Consider the following 15,112-nt stretch of genomic DNA (forward strand, 5'->3'; position numbering starts at 1 on the left):
TTGAAGCACATGCTTTTAAATGGTATCATGAGAATGCAGTTTATAAACTCTATGAGATGAAAGCCACCCCACTCCGCCGGCACCACACCCAAGTGAATGACCAGACTCTTCACCAAATAAATGACAAGAAATAAATGGAATAGGGACCTATGGATTGAGAAAGACTTTTTTTCTTATTTGGGTTTTTTTTTTTTTTTTTTTGGTTTTTGAGAAAGACTTTAGAGAAAAAAATTAAAGATGTTATAAAAATGATCTTGGATTGTGGAAAGGTAGTCACAGTATATGAAGTAAAAATTCATTCTGAACTTACACAGAGAATGAGACTTGAACGGATAAAAAAAAATGTTAACATCCTGAGTAATAGAACTATGCAGGTGATTTAGTTCTGCTTTTTTTTCCCCTTCAATTACATTACCTGATTTCTCTGGTGTCTACACATATATTTCTTCTTGCTTTAGAGAGAAAACTGAAAGAGTAGAGGTGAGTGTGTGCAGAGTAGTGGGGACCGTGCATGCCTAGAGGGGAAATGGCTGCCTCTTCCCCCATGGGGTCAAGTTCTTAAGGAGAAAGGCCCAGAGCTGGACTGCTGGGGTCTGGTGTGGGATGCGGGTTCCTTAGTCCCATGACAGCATGGGCATGCCAGGAGGTACAGGGAGGTCCTATGCCAGGCTCAGAATTGCATTTGGCAGGTGTTGAGGGCTCTGTAGGTGTTAGCCATCCTCCTCCTGCTCATTATGGTACATACCTTTGTTCCCTTCCACCCAGATTTTCCTTTTCCGTCACAACCCTGGAGTTTTCCATATTAGAAAAGACAAAGATGGGGAAAAAAAAAAAGATGGAGGTGTATGGGGTGGGGGGAGGGGGAAGGCTGGTTACTTTGGTTTTGGTTCTTCAAGTTATCTCTGTGCCCAGGGTGGGGCTCAAACTCAGGACCCCAAGATCAAGAGTTGAGTGCTCCACCAAATGAGCCAGCCAGGAACCGTTTGGTTATTGTTGTTGTTGCTTTGTTTTGTTTTTAAGAAGCAATACCCTGTTTTCTGAGGAGTCACAATAGGTAGTGGATCAATAAATAGCTGTTTTCTCTCATAGAACTTTTTTTCACCTGGGAGGCATGATCTATGTGGGGTTCCTGCTGGTTGCCAAGTATCTAGCAGCACCTAAAAATGTTAAAATGAGTTACCACCTATTTGATGGTTAGAAACCTTCAGAAATCAGGCTGGAGCCAAGAAGTCCTCGCCCTAAATTGTTGACATACTTGAGACTCTGGCACGTTCTCACCTTTGGAAAAGAAAAAGTTAAAAGCAGTTTACTGGTAGTAGTTTAGTAGTATCGTTGTATGTGGAGCAGTCCAGGGAGGCCTTTTCAGTCAACAGGGAGTTTATAAGTAACAATACCAAGCAATGCTCAGCGACATAGTAGACTCCCATACTCTGAGATTGGATTGTAAGATCAACACGCAAGGTAGTTTAAAACTCAGCTTTAGGGACCCCTGGGTGGCGCAGCGGTTTGGCGCCTGCCTTTGGCCCAGGGCACGATCCTGGAGACCTGGGATCGAATCCCACATCGGGCTCCCGGTGCATGGAGCCTGCTTCTCCCTCTGCCTATGTCTCTACCTCTCTCTCTCTGTGACTATCATAAATGAATTAAAAAAAAAAAAAAAAAAATTCAGCTTTAGTCAGAAGTTGCCATGAAAATCCCCCAAGAAGGGTTTACCTGGAGATCTCCATGCTATCCCTCGGTAAGTTTCTAGCAGGTTTTCCTCCAGTAGAAGTAGGGATTAATTTCTATTTCTTCAGATAAGCTGCAGTCGAGAGAAGGCTTGTGTATAGGTATGTCTTCTCAAACCCAGAATGACCCCATGGGGCCGGAAGGTTCAGTGTTTTTTTCCAACTGCACACCCATTCCCGGGCATGTCCTCATTTAGTCAGTTAATCGAATAATAATCACCAGCTGGGTGCTGGGGATTCAGCAGTGAATAAGACAGAGTTCATGCCCTGTTGGTACTTAAGGCAGAGAACAAGTAAATATATGGCATAATGTCAAAAAGTGGTAAATGCTAACGGGGGTTCGGGAGCGTGACCAGGGAGGGGATGGTGGTGGAGAGAGTATGCGTGCCATCTCAGGGACATGTCTGAGCTGGGACTTTAGGCTGGGAGTGAGCCATGGGGAAGAGTATAAGCAACATGTTCTAGGCATAAGGAACAGCAAGTACAAAGGCTCTGGGGTAGGAAACATGTCAAGTTAACGGAACAGCAGGGAGGCTAGTGTTTTGTGTCTGTGGAGTTGAGTACAAAGGAGGTGAGGAGGCTAAATCAGACCAGATGGTGCACTTACTGGGTAATATGGTGGGTGGGATTCTCTGCTCCAGTCAAACAGCTTGTCTTTCTCAAGCACTTATCACATTTGCATAATTAAACATCTATATAGCAAACTCCATTGTACCAGCTTTTTTTTTCTTTTTTAGGATTTTATTTATTTATTCATGAGAGAGAGAGAGAGAGGCAGAGGCAGAGAAACAGGCAGAGGGAGAAGCAGGCTCCATGCAGGGAGCCTGATGTGGGACTTGATCCCGGATCTCCAGGATCACACCCGGGGCTGCAGGCAGCACTAAACCACTGAACCACCCAGGCTGCCCTATACCAGCTTTTCTTTTGGTTATTTTCTCTTTTCCTTTTTAATAGTTTGGGGAGAAAAAAAAAAGTAAAGTCTGTCTTCTAGGCCTGCATTTGGTGGGTTGCCTAGCCAGGACTAGGCAACCCACTCTGAGACCTTCAGATTATTCTTACCTGAAAAGCTCTGTGTTTCAGGGAGCTCTCAAATGACCAGGATTGCGGTGACCTTTTCAGGCCAGATACGGGAACTCATTTATCATGCATTTTTTCCACTAGATCTTGAAATGCATCAGCCAGCTGGAGCTGGCTCAGCTGATAGGAACCGGTGTGAAAACCCGCTACCTGTCTGGATCTGGGCGTGAAAGAGAAGGGAGCCTGAAGGGCCACACATTGGCAGGAGAAGAGTTCATGGGCCTTGGCCTTGGTAAGACACCAGGCCCCACGGCTGGCCGTCACGGAGTCACAAGTTAACCGGAATGAAACACTTCTTGTCTCAGCAGGACTGTCACGCAAACCATCTCTTCCTTGTGTGCCAGCTGACAGTATGTTTATTAATGGAAGTGGAAGTGTTGCTTTGGCTCTCTTAACTGTGATTAAACTTGAGTAAATGCCTATTTTATCAAAATCAGCAGGGTGCATTACTTTTCTTTCTATCCATATAACTGTACTGGGGGGAGAAGCCATTTGCTATAGAAAGGCTGCAGCTTTAGTACCTAGTATTAGAGGAGTGGGTATGAGTATTTCTAGATTTTTATAAGTAGATTCAACATCTCTTCCATGTTCATTCTCATGAAAGTAGTTATTTCTCACTCAACTGAGAGACCCCCATCAGTGATATAGCAGTAAATAAGGCAAACACATGTGCCAGACTGCATTCTGAGCACTCAGTTCATACATTTTAACTCATTTAATCCTCTTAACAATACAGTGAGATTGGCAGTATTATCTTCCCCATCTTGTAAATGAGGAAGGTGATGTTGGGGTGAAGTGACCCTGAGCAAGACCACACCTCAGAAAGTGACAGAGGCAGGTTGCAAACCCAGGCTCTCAGCAGAGGGCAGGCTCCTAGGTCCCACATACGCTTTTTGAATAGTACAGGGTAATGGTTAAAAGCACAGACTATGAAAGGAGAAGATTGTAATAGCACCTGCTTCTTAGGATGCATGCAGGGATGGCTGGAGTGAAATCCTAGAAAGTGCGCCGGACATTCAGCAGGTATAAGCCATCCCATCTTCAGGAGCCCAGAGTTAGTGTTGCTTAATTTGTATGTGTTCTCCTAAACATAGGCATTCAATACAATAAAAATGTGAAAGAATATTAAGAAAGGGAGGTGGTGCTAGTAAGGGAGCTTGTATTTTAAGAATAAAAATGTACTTTAAACACCAAATGCCAAAACCTACATTTAATTTTATTCTATCATCAGTTGAGGGTATTTTGTTTTGTTTTGCCTGCAAACCATTTCCTTTTTGTCTCTTGTCTCTGCATATTGATGCCACAGAATACTTTGCTGTAAATACTTGGCTGTTTCTGAAGCAATGTTGATTTTGTGCATTGCATTTCAGGTAATTTGGTGAGTGGTGGAGTGGATAAAAGACAGATGGCCAGCTTCCAGGAGTCTGTTGGTGAGACCAGTTCCCAGAGTGTGGTTGTAGCTGTAGACAGGTAATTCTGTTCTCCAGTGAAGCTGGAATATCTGTCCAGTAGCTTGGCACATCCTCTGTGTATTTAACGGATTCTTAATCTATTTGACTCTTCTAAGTGTTGTGAGCTCTAGATCACTCGAACTAGGAAGTAGCACATGTGATCCACAGCTACTAATAGCCTTCGTGTTCATTTGAATTTGTGACCTCTTAAAAAAATTATAACTTTAAGGTTGTGACCAAATCTTGTCAAAAACGAGTTTTTGCTTGTGCTGATGTTTTAGATTACCTTGTTTCCTTAATAGAATTACTTATTAAAAAATTTTAAGTAGAGTTTAAGATGTAAAGCCTATTGTGAGTGTGAGGTGGCCACATTGATTGGATTTCTTTTTCCTCAGAACCTTTCCCTGATACCTGTTTACTTAAAACTTGACCTAAATATGAGAAATATAGGTATTCTTATTTGAAGACATTCATTAGGTACCAGTGCTTAAAATACACATTTTCTAAAATGAATAAACTCGTGAAAAGTACCCTTGAATAATCATGTACACTGTTTATGTGGTTAATGACCTATCCCATGGCATTAAATACAGTGTTGAAATGATAGCAGTATAGAATTTGGGGCAGTGTTTGTATTGTTCTCAGAACAATCCTCTTAGTATTTAAAACTCTTTATTAGTGTATTTTGATTACCTTGTTCCTTTTGCTTCCCTCCAACAGAGATATTTGTCTGTAACATACTTTTGATGGGTTTTCCCCACATTTTCCAGTTAGGTTTAGGCCAAAAGTACAAAATGTTTACTCTTCCATGAACTACACATATTTCTTTTCCGTTACTCTGACCCATCACCATTTTGTGTGCTATTACATTTTTTTAAATTGAGATACAATTCACATACCATCAGATTTATTCTTTTTTTTTTTTTTTTAAGATTTTATTTATTTATTTGACAGCACAAGGAGACAGAGAGACAAACAGAGGGAGAGGGAGAAGCAGGGTCCCTACTGAGCAGGGACCCCAATACGGGACTCAGTCCCAGAACAGTGGGATCATGACCTGAGCCAAATACAGATACTTAACCGACTGGGTCATCCAGGTGCCCCAAGATTTATTCTTTTAAAGTGTACAATTCAGGTGGCACCTGGGTGGCTCAGTCAGTTAAGCATTGACTTTTGATCTCAGGGTCATGAAATCAAGCCCTGCATCAGTTCCACACTGTACAGGGCATCTTCTTGAAATTCTTTTTCCTCTCCCTCTCCTTCTGCACCTCCCCTCTCTTGCAAACGTGTACACTTTCTCTCGGATAAATAAATATATACCTTTACAATTCAGTGGGTTTTAGTATATTCGTAGTTCTGTGGTCATCATCACTATTGAATTTCACTTGGTCTTAGCCAAAAGGCTGAAAAGCAATTCCACTGAATTTCATAGCATTTTAATCACCGCGTACTTATTATCAGTCACTCCCCATTTCATCCCCTGCCAGTCTCTGTGGCCATTAATCTTCATCGTGTCTATAGATTTGCTGATTCTAGCCATTGTCAGATTGTCCATTTCTCCCTTTCAGTTTTATCTGTTTTGTCTTGTGATTTTGGAGCTTTGTTGTTAGATGCATATATGCTTTTTTTTTTTTTTTAACAGATTAAACCTTTTGTGTTTTAAAATGTTCTTTGTCTCTAGTAATGATTTTTCAGTCCTTTGTTTTAATTGGTACAGCCATCCCAGTTCTCTTTTGGTTACTTTTTGATATGCTATTTCTTTTTTATTCTTTTACTATCAACTTACTTGTGTCTTTGACTCTAAAATGAGTCTTTCTAGGGACTCCTGGCTGGCTCAGTCAGTAGAGCATGCAACTCTTGATCTCAGAGTCATGAGTTCAGGCCCCACATTGGGTATAGAACTTACTTTTTAAAAATAATAAAATAGGGATGCCTGGGTGGCTCAGCAGTTGGGAGCCTCCCTTCGGCCCAGGGCATGATACTGGGGTCCTGGGATCAAGTCCTGCATTGGGCTCCCTGCAGGGAGCTTTCTTCTCCCTCTGCCTGTGTCTCTGCCTCTCTCTGTGTCTCTCAAAATAAAGAAAATCTTTTTAAAAGTAATAATAAGGGGCTGCCCCGGTGGCTCAGTGGTTTAATGCCACCTTCAGCTTGGGGTGTGATCCTAGAGACCTGGGATCGAGTCCCACATCGGGCTCCCTACATGGAGCCTGCTTCTCCCTCTGCCTATGTCTCTGCCTCTCTCTCTGCCTCTCTCTCTCTGTGTCTCTCATGAATAAATAAATAAATAAATTTTTTTAAAAGAATAATAAAATAAAAGCAAGGCTCTTTAGACAGAAGATGGTTGGATCATGTTCATTTTAGTCCATTCCACCAATCTCTTCCTTTGTATTAAAATGTTTCATCTATTTAATTGCTGATGGGTAGAATTTAGATCTGCTTCTTTTTCTTTTTTTATAAATATGTTATTCCCCCATTCCTTCCTTATTACTACCTTATGTGTTAAGATATTTTCTAGGGTACCATTTTATTTTCCTTGTTTCTTTTACTGTATTTTTTGAGTATTTTTCTTACTGATTACTTTGGGGATCATGATTAATAACATCTTAACTTTTAACATTCAACTTTGAATAATGTTCATGTAATTTGAATAGTACGAAACATTGGCTCCTGTACAGCTCCATTCTCTGACCTCTCCTTTGTGCGGTCACCATACAAGTTATATGTTTCCACATATTTGCCTATCAACACAGATTTAGGATGATAACTTTTGCCATCCTCAAGTCAGATAGATAAAATGAATTACGAACAACAAATATGTATTTCCCTAGGCACCTTTACCAGTACTTTTTACCTCCTCAGATACTTTTGCATTATTGTCTATCCTTTCAAGGAGAACTTTAGTATTTCTTGTAGGGCAGATCAAATTAGCAATGTTATCTCAGGGTATTTTAGTCACTCCTTCATTTTTGAAGGTTAGTTTTGCTGCATATAGAATTCTTGGTTTATAGTCTTTTTATTTCAGCACCTTGAATATTATATTCCACTGCCTTTTAGCCTCTGTTGTTTGTGAAGAGAAATCAGTGCAGTGATGAGTCTGCTCTCTTACTACTTCCAATATTCTCTCACTCCCTGGCTTTCAACATTTTGGTTATTATATGTCTGTATGTAGATCCCTTGAGTTTATCTTACTGAAATTTATTGAGCTTCTTAGAAGTGTAGATTGTTGTTTTTCCTCAAATTAGGGAAGTTTTTAGCCATTATTTCTTCAAAAGTTCTAGCTTGGCATCTGGGTGGCTCAAGTGGTTGAGCATCTGCTGTTGGTTCAGGTCATGATTCTGGGGTCCTGAGATCGAGTCAGGACCCTGTGTCTGCCTGTGTCTCTGTCTGTCTCTCTCTGTGTCTCTCATGGATAAAAAAATAAAATCTTTAAAAGAAAAAGTTCTGGGGATCCCTGGGTGGCTCAGTGGTTTAGCACCTGCCTTCGGCCCACAGCATAATCCTGAAGTCCTGGGATCAAGTCCCACATCGGGCTCCCTGCATGGAGCCTGCTTCTCTCTCTGCCCCTCCCCCGCCGTATCTCTCTGTATCTCTCATGAATGAATAAATAAAATATTTTTAAAAATAAATAAATAAACTTTAAAAAATAAGTAAATAAAAGAAAAAGTTCTTCTAGCCTCTTTCTTTCCTCCCTTTTTAATACTCCTCTTACGTACATATCTGTATACTTGGTAGTGTCTCACAGGTCTGTGTGAGATTGTCTTTTTTTTTTTTATTCTTTTCTATCTTCTTTCATCACATTGCATAATATCCTTTGACCTGTCTCCAAGTTCACTAATTCTTCAGTCAGCTCAGAACTGCTCTTGAGCCCCTCCAGTGAATTTTTCATTTCAGCTTTATAATTTTCAACTCTAGAATTTGCCTGGTTATTTGTTATTTTTTAGAATACATTTATTGGGGTGCCTAGGTGGCTCAGTGGTTGAGCGTCTGCCTTTGGCTCAGGTCATGATCCCGGTATCCTGGCGGGGGGCCCTGTGGGGAGCCTGCTTCTCCCTCTGCCTATGTCTCTGCCTCTCTCTCTCTCTGTCATGCATGAATAAATAAAATCTGGCAGCCCCGGTGGCGCAGCGGTTTAGCGCCGCCTGCAGCCCAGGGCGTGATCCTGGAGACCCTTGATCGAGTCCCACGTCAGGCTCTCTGCATGGAGCCTGCTTCTCCCTCTGCCTGTATCTCTGCCTCTCTCTCTCTCTCTCTCTCTCTCTGTCTGTCTGTCTCTGTCTCTATGAATAAATAAATAAAATCTTTAAAAATATTAAATAAATAAATAAAATCTTTTAAAAAAATACATCTATTTAATATTCTCTATTTGTGAGACATTGTTCTTCAGTTCTTTGAACAATCTTAAGATAACTAACTTTAAAACTTTAGTCAGTTCAGTATCTGGTCTCCTTAGGGACAGGATCTGTTGTTTTTTGCCTGTGAACAGGCCATCGTTTGTTTCTTTACATGTCTTTTTGGTTAAAAACATATTTTAAGGGCAGCCCCGGTGACGCAGCGGTTTAGCGCCGCCTGCAGCCCGGGGTGTGGTCCTGGAGACCTGGGATCGGGTCCTGCGTCGGGCTTCCTGCATGGAGCCTGCTTCTCCCTCTGCCTGTGTCTCTGCCTGTGTCTCTGCCTCTCTCTCTCTCTCGCTATGAATGAATGAATGAATAAATAAATAAATCTATCTTTAAAAAAAACTGATATTTTAAAAAACACTGTAACAGGTTTAGATGTCCGGTTGCCCACCACCCACCTAGGGTTTATTGTTGTTGTCATTACTATTTGTTTGTTAAATGACTTTCCTAAACTGTGTAAAGTCTGTATTCTTTTTGCATGTAGCCAGTGTCTCTGCTCCTTGGCTTTAGTGATCAGCTAAGAATTGGATAGAGACTAAGCACCTGGCTGGCTCAGTTACTTAAGCATCAAACTTTTGATTTTGACTCAACTCATGATCTCAGGGTTGTGAGATCAAGCCCTACATCAGGCTCCATGCTCAGCATGGATTGGCTCAAGATTCTCTCTCTCTCCCTTTCCCCCTACTACTACCCTCACCACTCACACTCTTAATTCATTAATTAGTTAATTAATTAAAACCTTTTTAAAAAAAGAATTAGACAAAGATTTCCTGAAATGCCTGGGACTATTACGTCCACCAGCCTTTGCTGAGGAGTTTCCATGTACGTTTTGGGGTGCCCCTTTGATCCTCAGACAGTTTAAAACTCCACCTTTGCCTTCATTTCTTGCTTGTGTGACACCTTAAGGCCAGCTAAAGATGAGAACTTAGGGCCTTTTCATGTCTTTCCTGGGTGTGTGCAAAGCCTTATACATGTTATCGCAGTCTAGATTGCCAGGAATATGATGGAGCTTTTTAAACCCTCCTGTGGGTGTCTCATTCCCAGCCTTTCCTTTAAGTTTTTGACCAGGTCCTGTTTGTCCCAATTGTGACTGCCACCTCGGGTAGCTGCAGCATTCAGCATTTACTACAGATGGCTTTTAATAAAAGCCTCAGAGAAAAGGCTGTTTGTACTGAATGAGGTCTGAGTTAAAGACAGATCTTGGAAATGGAAGTTCCCTGGGTACTACCAGGCAGGTCAAATAGTGTCAGTTCTCAGAGACTGGTGTTTTCGGGGGAAATCCAGGACTGTTGTTTTCTCTCCTATGGAGCTAGCTTGCGGGTTTCACAGTTACTGTGACTTTCAAAGCTGTTGGTTTTCAATACTTTTATGGAGCAGAGAAGACACTAATGGAAATAGGCTAACTTAAAATATCATAATGATCTCTATTCATACCAAGATCTAGCCATTTTTCTTGAATAAACATTTTATTTTTTATTTTTTTTAAAGATTTTATTTATTTATGAGAGACTGAGAGAGGCAGAGACATAGGCAGAGGGAGAGGCAGGCTCCATGCAGGGAGCCTGATGTGGGACTCGATCCCAGGACTCCAGGATCACGCCCTGGGCTGAAGGCAGATGCTCAACCACTGAGCCACCCAGACGTCCCTTGAATAAACATTTTATTTATCAGCCTTTGGTTATTTCCAGAGTTCAGTCCTAAAAGAATTGGTTTTGGTTTGGTTTTGTTTTGGTTTTTTTTTGCTAGTATTTTTTGTTCATTTTACTGAAGAGCAGCTTTTTGGAGGCACTCACTCTCACTGTTGTGACATCACATGCTGTTACATTTTAATCTCCTTTCCTCCTTCTGATGTGTCGCTTTTTCTTCCTACCATTATAGCCATTTTATCTCTCAATTCATTGATCAGTTTTGTACCTGATCTTGGTTTTGTCTGCCTCAATCATTTATTTTAGTGGAAGTGCCAGATCTGAAATATTTCCTTTTTGCCTTTTCTTCAGTGTTTGAAATCGGAATGCAATTTCCAAATCTAACTTTTATTTTATTGTGTCTGGAATTGTCTTCCTAGAATTTTTACTGGATCTACCAGACTGGATGGGAATGCCATAGGTATGTATTTGTCACTCATGCATGACAACTACAGAGTCCTCTTGTTGTTACTGTCTGGCCATTACTAATTAAGCCTCGCATGTGTTGTTGGGTCTGGCCTGTAGTTGACTTTGTCCGCTGGCTGTGCGCCGTGTCCATGGACGAGCTGGCTTCCCCCCATCACCCCCGCATGTTCAGCTTGCAGAAGATTGTGGAGATATCATACTACAACATGAATCGGATACGACTGCAGTGGTCCCGAATATGGCATGTGATTGGAGATCACTTCAATAAGGTAACTCTTCAAATTCAAAAACCACTCTATTGGTGTCCAGAAAAAGGCAGGCAACTATATTCAAAGAAGAAGTGATTGAGAGTTTAAATATCTATACAGATTTCCCTGCTATACAAAAGTAGAACATTCCTGTGAAACCTTTCATAAGCCTAAATGGTATAAAGCAGAGAGGCAGTTACCACTAATTTATATGAAAACAGTTTTGGGCATTCACAAACTTCCAAAATAACCTTTCCTGGGCTTTTCTGATACCTTAGGACACATCTTGCTCACAATGCACAGAATTGAGATAAAGCCCAGATGCTCACTGATAACAGTTCAAAGCTCTGGTGGCTTGATGCTGGGATGCTGAGTGGAGTTCCGGGGAAGGGGCTTGGCAGCACCACTCTTGCTGCTGGGGCTCATGCTGCCCCTGTAATGACTCGCTGCAAAACAAATAAATGCTAAATGTTATTTTCACTTTTCACCTTTTTTTTTTTTTTTTTGTAAAAGTAAAACTCCTCTTTGTTTTTTGTTATTGTTTTTTTTTGTTTTGTTTTAAGTGAAAATAGACACTAAGGTAGATCTTTCATAAAAGCAAAGCAGTGCATGGGCACCTGGGTGGCACTGTCAAGTAGACATCCAACTCTTGGTTTTGTCTCAGGTCGTGATCTTGGGGTCATGAGATTGAGCCCCGAGTCCAGCTCTGCACTCAGTGCAGAATCTGTGCAGACTCTCTCTCCTTTTCCCTCTACCCCTCCCTCCCACATAAGCGCTTTCTCTGTCTTTGTCTCTCAAATGAATGAATAAATCTTCTAAAAAAAAAAAAAAAAAGAAAAATGGTGCAGTGTGACATTGCAAGAAGCAGAGGATACCCATAATTCGTTTCCCTGTGGAGCATATTTACATATTGCTAGAATTTACAGAGTATGAAATTAAAATTTTAGTGGAATTAAAAATACTTTAATATTCCATATCCAGGATATAGGCTAACACCACAAGAATAATATAGCCCCTGGACAAACTGGTGTTTGAACACATGGCAAATCCTCCTGGTATCTTATGAGTGACCAAAGATTAAGTTACATTTTATATAGTTTCACTATTTTTTTTTTAAGATTTTATTTATATATTCATGAGAGACAGAGAGAGGCAGAGACACAGGCAGAGGGAGAAACAGGCTCCCTGCAGGGAGCCCCATGCAGAACTCAATCCCTGAACTCCAGGATCATGCCCTGAGCTGAAGGCAGATGCTCAACTGCTGAACCACCCTGGTGTTCCTATATAGTTTCACTGTTAATGTCACTGCTTCATATATTCTGGCTTTCATTGCCACCACTCTTCTGAAAGTTACGTTGAGAAAAGCAACATTTATTTATGTATTTATTTTAAGATTTATTTACTTACTAATTTGATAGCGTACATGTACACACATGCTAGTCGGGGGGAGGGGCAGAGAGAGATGAGAACCCCAAGCAGACTCCCTGCTGAATGTGGAGTCTGACTCAGGGCTCAGTCTCATGAGCCTGAGATCATTAACTGAGCTGAAACCAAGAGTAAGACACTTGGCCCACTGAGCTACTAAGTATTAGAATACTAATACATTTTTATATAAGAAACAAACTAGGGATCCCTGGGTGGCGCAGCGGTTTGGCGCCTGCCTTTGGCCAAGGGCGCGATCCTGGAGACCCGGGATCGAGTCCCACGTCGGGCTCCCGGTGCATGGAGCCTGCTTCTCCCTCTGCCTGTGTCTCTGCCTCTCTCTCTCTCTCTGTGACTATCATAAATAAGTAGAGAAAAAAAAAAAAAAGAAACAAACTAGAGGGAGATGCCTGGGTAGCTCAATGGTTGAGCATCTGCCATTGGCTCAGGTCGTGATCCCAGGGTCCTGGGATTAAGTCCTGCATCAGGCTCCCCACAAGGAGCCTGTTTTTCCTTCTGCCTATGTCTCTGCCTCTCTTTCATGAATAAATAAATAAAATCTTTATTTTAAAGCTAGAGATTTGTGTGTTCTAAAACTGACAACTACTGAGAAAAAAACAAACTATACTTCTTTCTCTCCACCAGAGGTTTCATTGGGTATATATAGGCATATACACACATTTATTGAACAAATTTTTAAAAATCGGGACATATATGTAGTATGTGTGTGAATGTATGCATCTCTGATGGTGTTAACTTCTTAAAGGAAAAGTAATAGCTTAATAGCACTGTTTCAAACCAAAACACACTGCATGATTTCAAAGCAGTTTTTTCACTCTGAAACTTACGTTGTAAGTTGAGATGAGAGTTGTAAAACAGATGTTTAAAAGTACTGTGAGTAAAAAACAATTTATCTAAAAGAGAATTGCTCTCTCTCTAGTGAATGGAAGAAACTTATAAAAAGAAGCAGTTTGCCACTAGGCTATAGAACAAGCAGTAGGATGCTGGTGAGCAGTTTATAGCATCTGCCAATTTCTGTGGTGTAAATAACCCCCATAGCTAATTTGAAGTTAGCACTATGATATCCCCGAGGGCGGATTGACAAAGCTTTGAGCACCATTGGCTCTTGTGAGCAGCTGCCAGCCTGCTCCAGGGTCCCACTGAACTGAGACATTGCCAAATGCAGTCTTGCTTCTGACTTGGTACATCAGCTAATCAGAGTTTTTTGTTTACTTTGTTTCTTTATCCGCTCAAAGCCAGGTACCTTCCAGCGCACCATCTGTTTAGCAAACCATGTGAGGGCCTGGTTCCAGGTCATAGAGGTCACTGCTTCCTGGAGTTCACCCACATTTAATGATGAATGTCTGATGAATGTCTGGTGAAGGGTCAGGCAGTGTAGTATGTCATGCCTATCTGGAAGTGACCTTTTATCTGAACCCTCAGGGAGGACACAGCCACGAGAGCCTACACATGACCCAGAGCAACTGTGTGTTGAGTGAATGGTAGCACTGTCTTCTACATAATCAACTTGCTTAGCAACTATCTTTCTCACTATTCTGGGTAAATAACTTAGTGGACCAGTTGATGTAATTGATGTGAAATTGTTTGAGAAAGGGAATGTGAACCATTACCATTACTATACCTTATCCTATGTTCTGCTCCAAGCCTGTGACCACTGAGCTGGAGGAAATGTTGCTCATTTATTCCACGAGATGTTTCTTTCTTTTTTTTTTTAAGATTTTATTTATTTATTTCTGAGAATACACAGAGAGGAGAGAGAGAAGCAGACACACAGGCAGAGGGAGAAGCAGGCTCCATGCAGGGATTCCAACACGGGACTCGATCCTGGGTCTCCAGGATCACACCCTGGGCCAAAGGCAGTGCTAAACTGCTGATCCACCTGGGCTGCCCCCATGAGATCTCTCTACGAGCAGCTGTGGAATCCTTTTTTCTCTCAGAATAATAATCCAGAAGTGCTTTGGTAAACATTTCTCAGCTCTTCAGAGTCCAGATTTCATGTTCAGTGGAATTACCTTGAGAGAGAGAATATCAGTGTATACAAGTTACTTTTCCTACCTGCAGTTCTGTTGTCAAGACTGTTGAGGTGCCAGCTCTTGGTTATCTGTGGGCCACTTGTGGACAGGCTTGGGATATAGGCTGGCACAGAGTAATTAGACATTTCATGGCTGTCACCTTCATTACCAGTGTCCATTCCATTTCAGAGCCATTAAGCACAAAGTTGTAGAAAACTCATTTGCCCCCTCTGGGGCTTTTCATTCATTCTACCACCTCAGGAAGATTTTCTCTTCCCTCTGGGGACTGGAACACATAATAATCTCATACGTTTGAAGAAGTGGATGGCTGAGTACAGCTGTAATTTAGCTTAGGATTCTAGCAAGGTCTTTGAAACTGTCCCATGTTTCTCTTCTAAAGTAGGGCACATCTGTGTCCTGGGGTGTGCAAAACTGCACGATAACGTTTGGAGTGTACTCCTGCTGCAGGAATTCCTGAATCCTGATTTTTAGGAGAGGAATATTCTTTTTATTAGTATTTAATTAAATGAACGTTACATGAACACCTTAAAAAAAATTTATTGCTAAAGCCACTTTTGACCATCATCACTCCCCACTTGGACCCTCTCCAAAGCTAATTATTACCAGTTTATGTATCTTCCCAGACGTT

The 15,112-nt window shown here is 41.4% G+C and overlaps 1 protein-coding gene across 4 annotated transcripts in view; it reads left to right on the plus strand.

Moving 5' to 3' along the window:
* Positions 1-15,112, plus strand: part of ARFGEF2 (ARF guanine nucleotide exchange factor 2) — a 99,036-nt gene that overhangs the window by 52,059 nt on the left and 31,865 nt on the right. For all 4 annotated transcript variants that reach the window (XM_077873500.1, XM_077873502.1, XM_077873501.1 and 1 more), the window contains exons 22-25: positions 2,889-3,036; positions 4,175-4,274; positions 10,715-10,755; positions 10,860-11,029. In XM_077873500.1, coding sequence (XP_077729626.1) covers positions 2,889-3,036; positions 4,175-4,274; positions 10,715-10,755; positions 10,860-11,029 — 459 coding nt within the window. The remainder of the gene's footprint in view (positions 1-2,888; positions 3,037-4,174; positions 4,275-10,714; positions 10,756-10,859; positions 11,030-15,112) is intronic.

Source organism: Canis aureus, chromosome 26 (genome assembly GCF_053574225.1).
Source record: "Canis aureus isolate CA01 chromosome 26, VMU_Caureus_v.1.0, whole genome shotgun sequence".
In the NCBI taxonomy this organism is placed as follows: domain Eukaryota; kingdom Metazoa; phylum Chordata; class Mammalia; order Carnivora; family Canidae; genus Canis; species Canis aureus.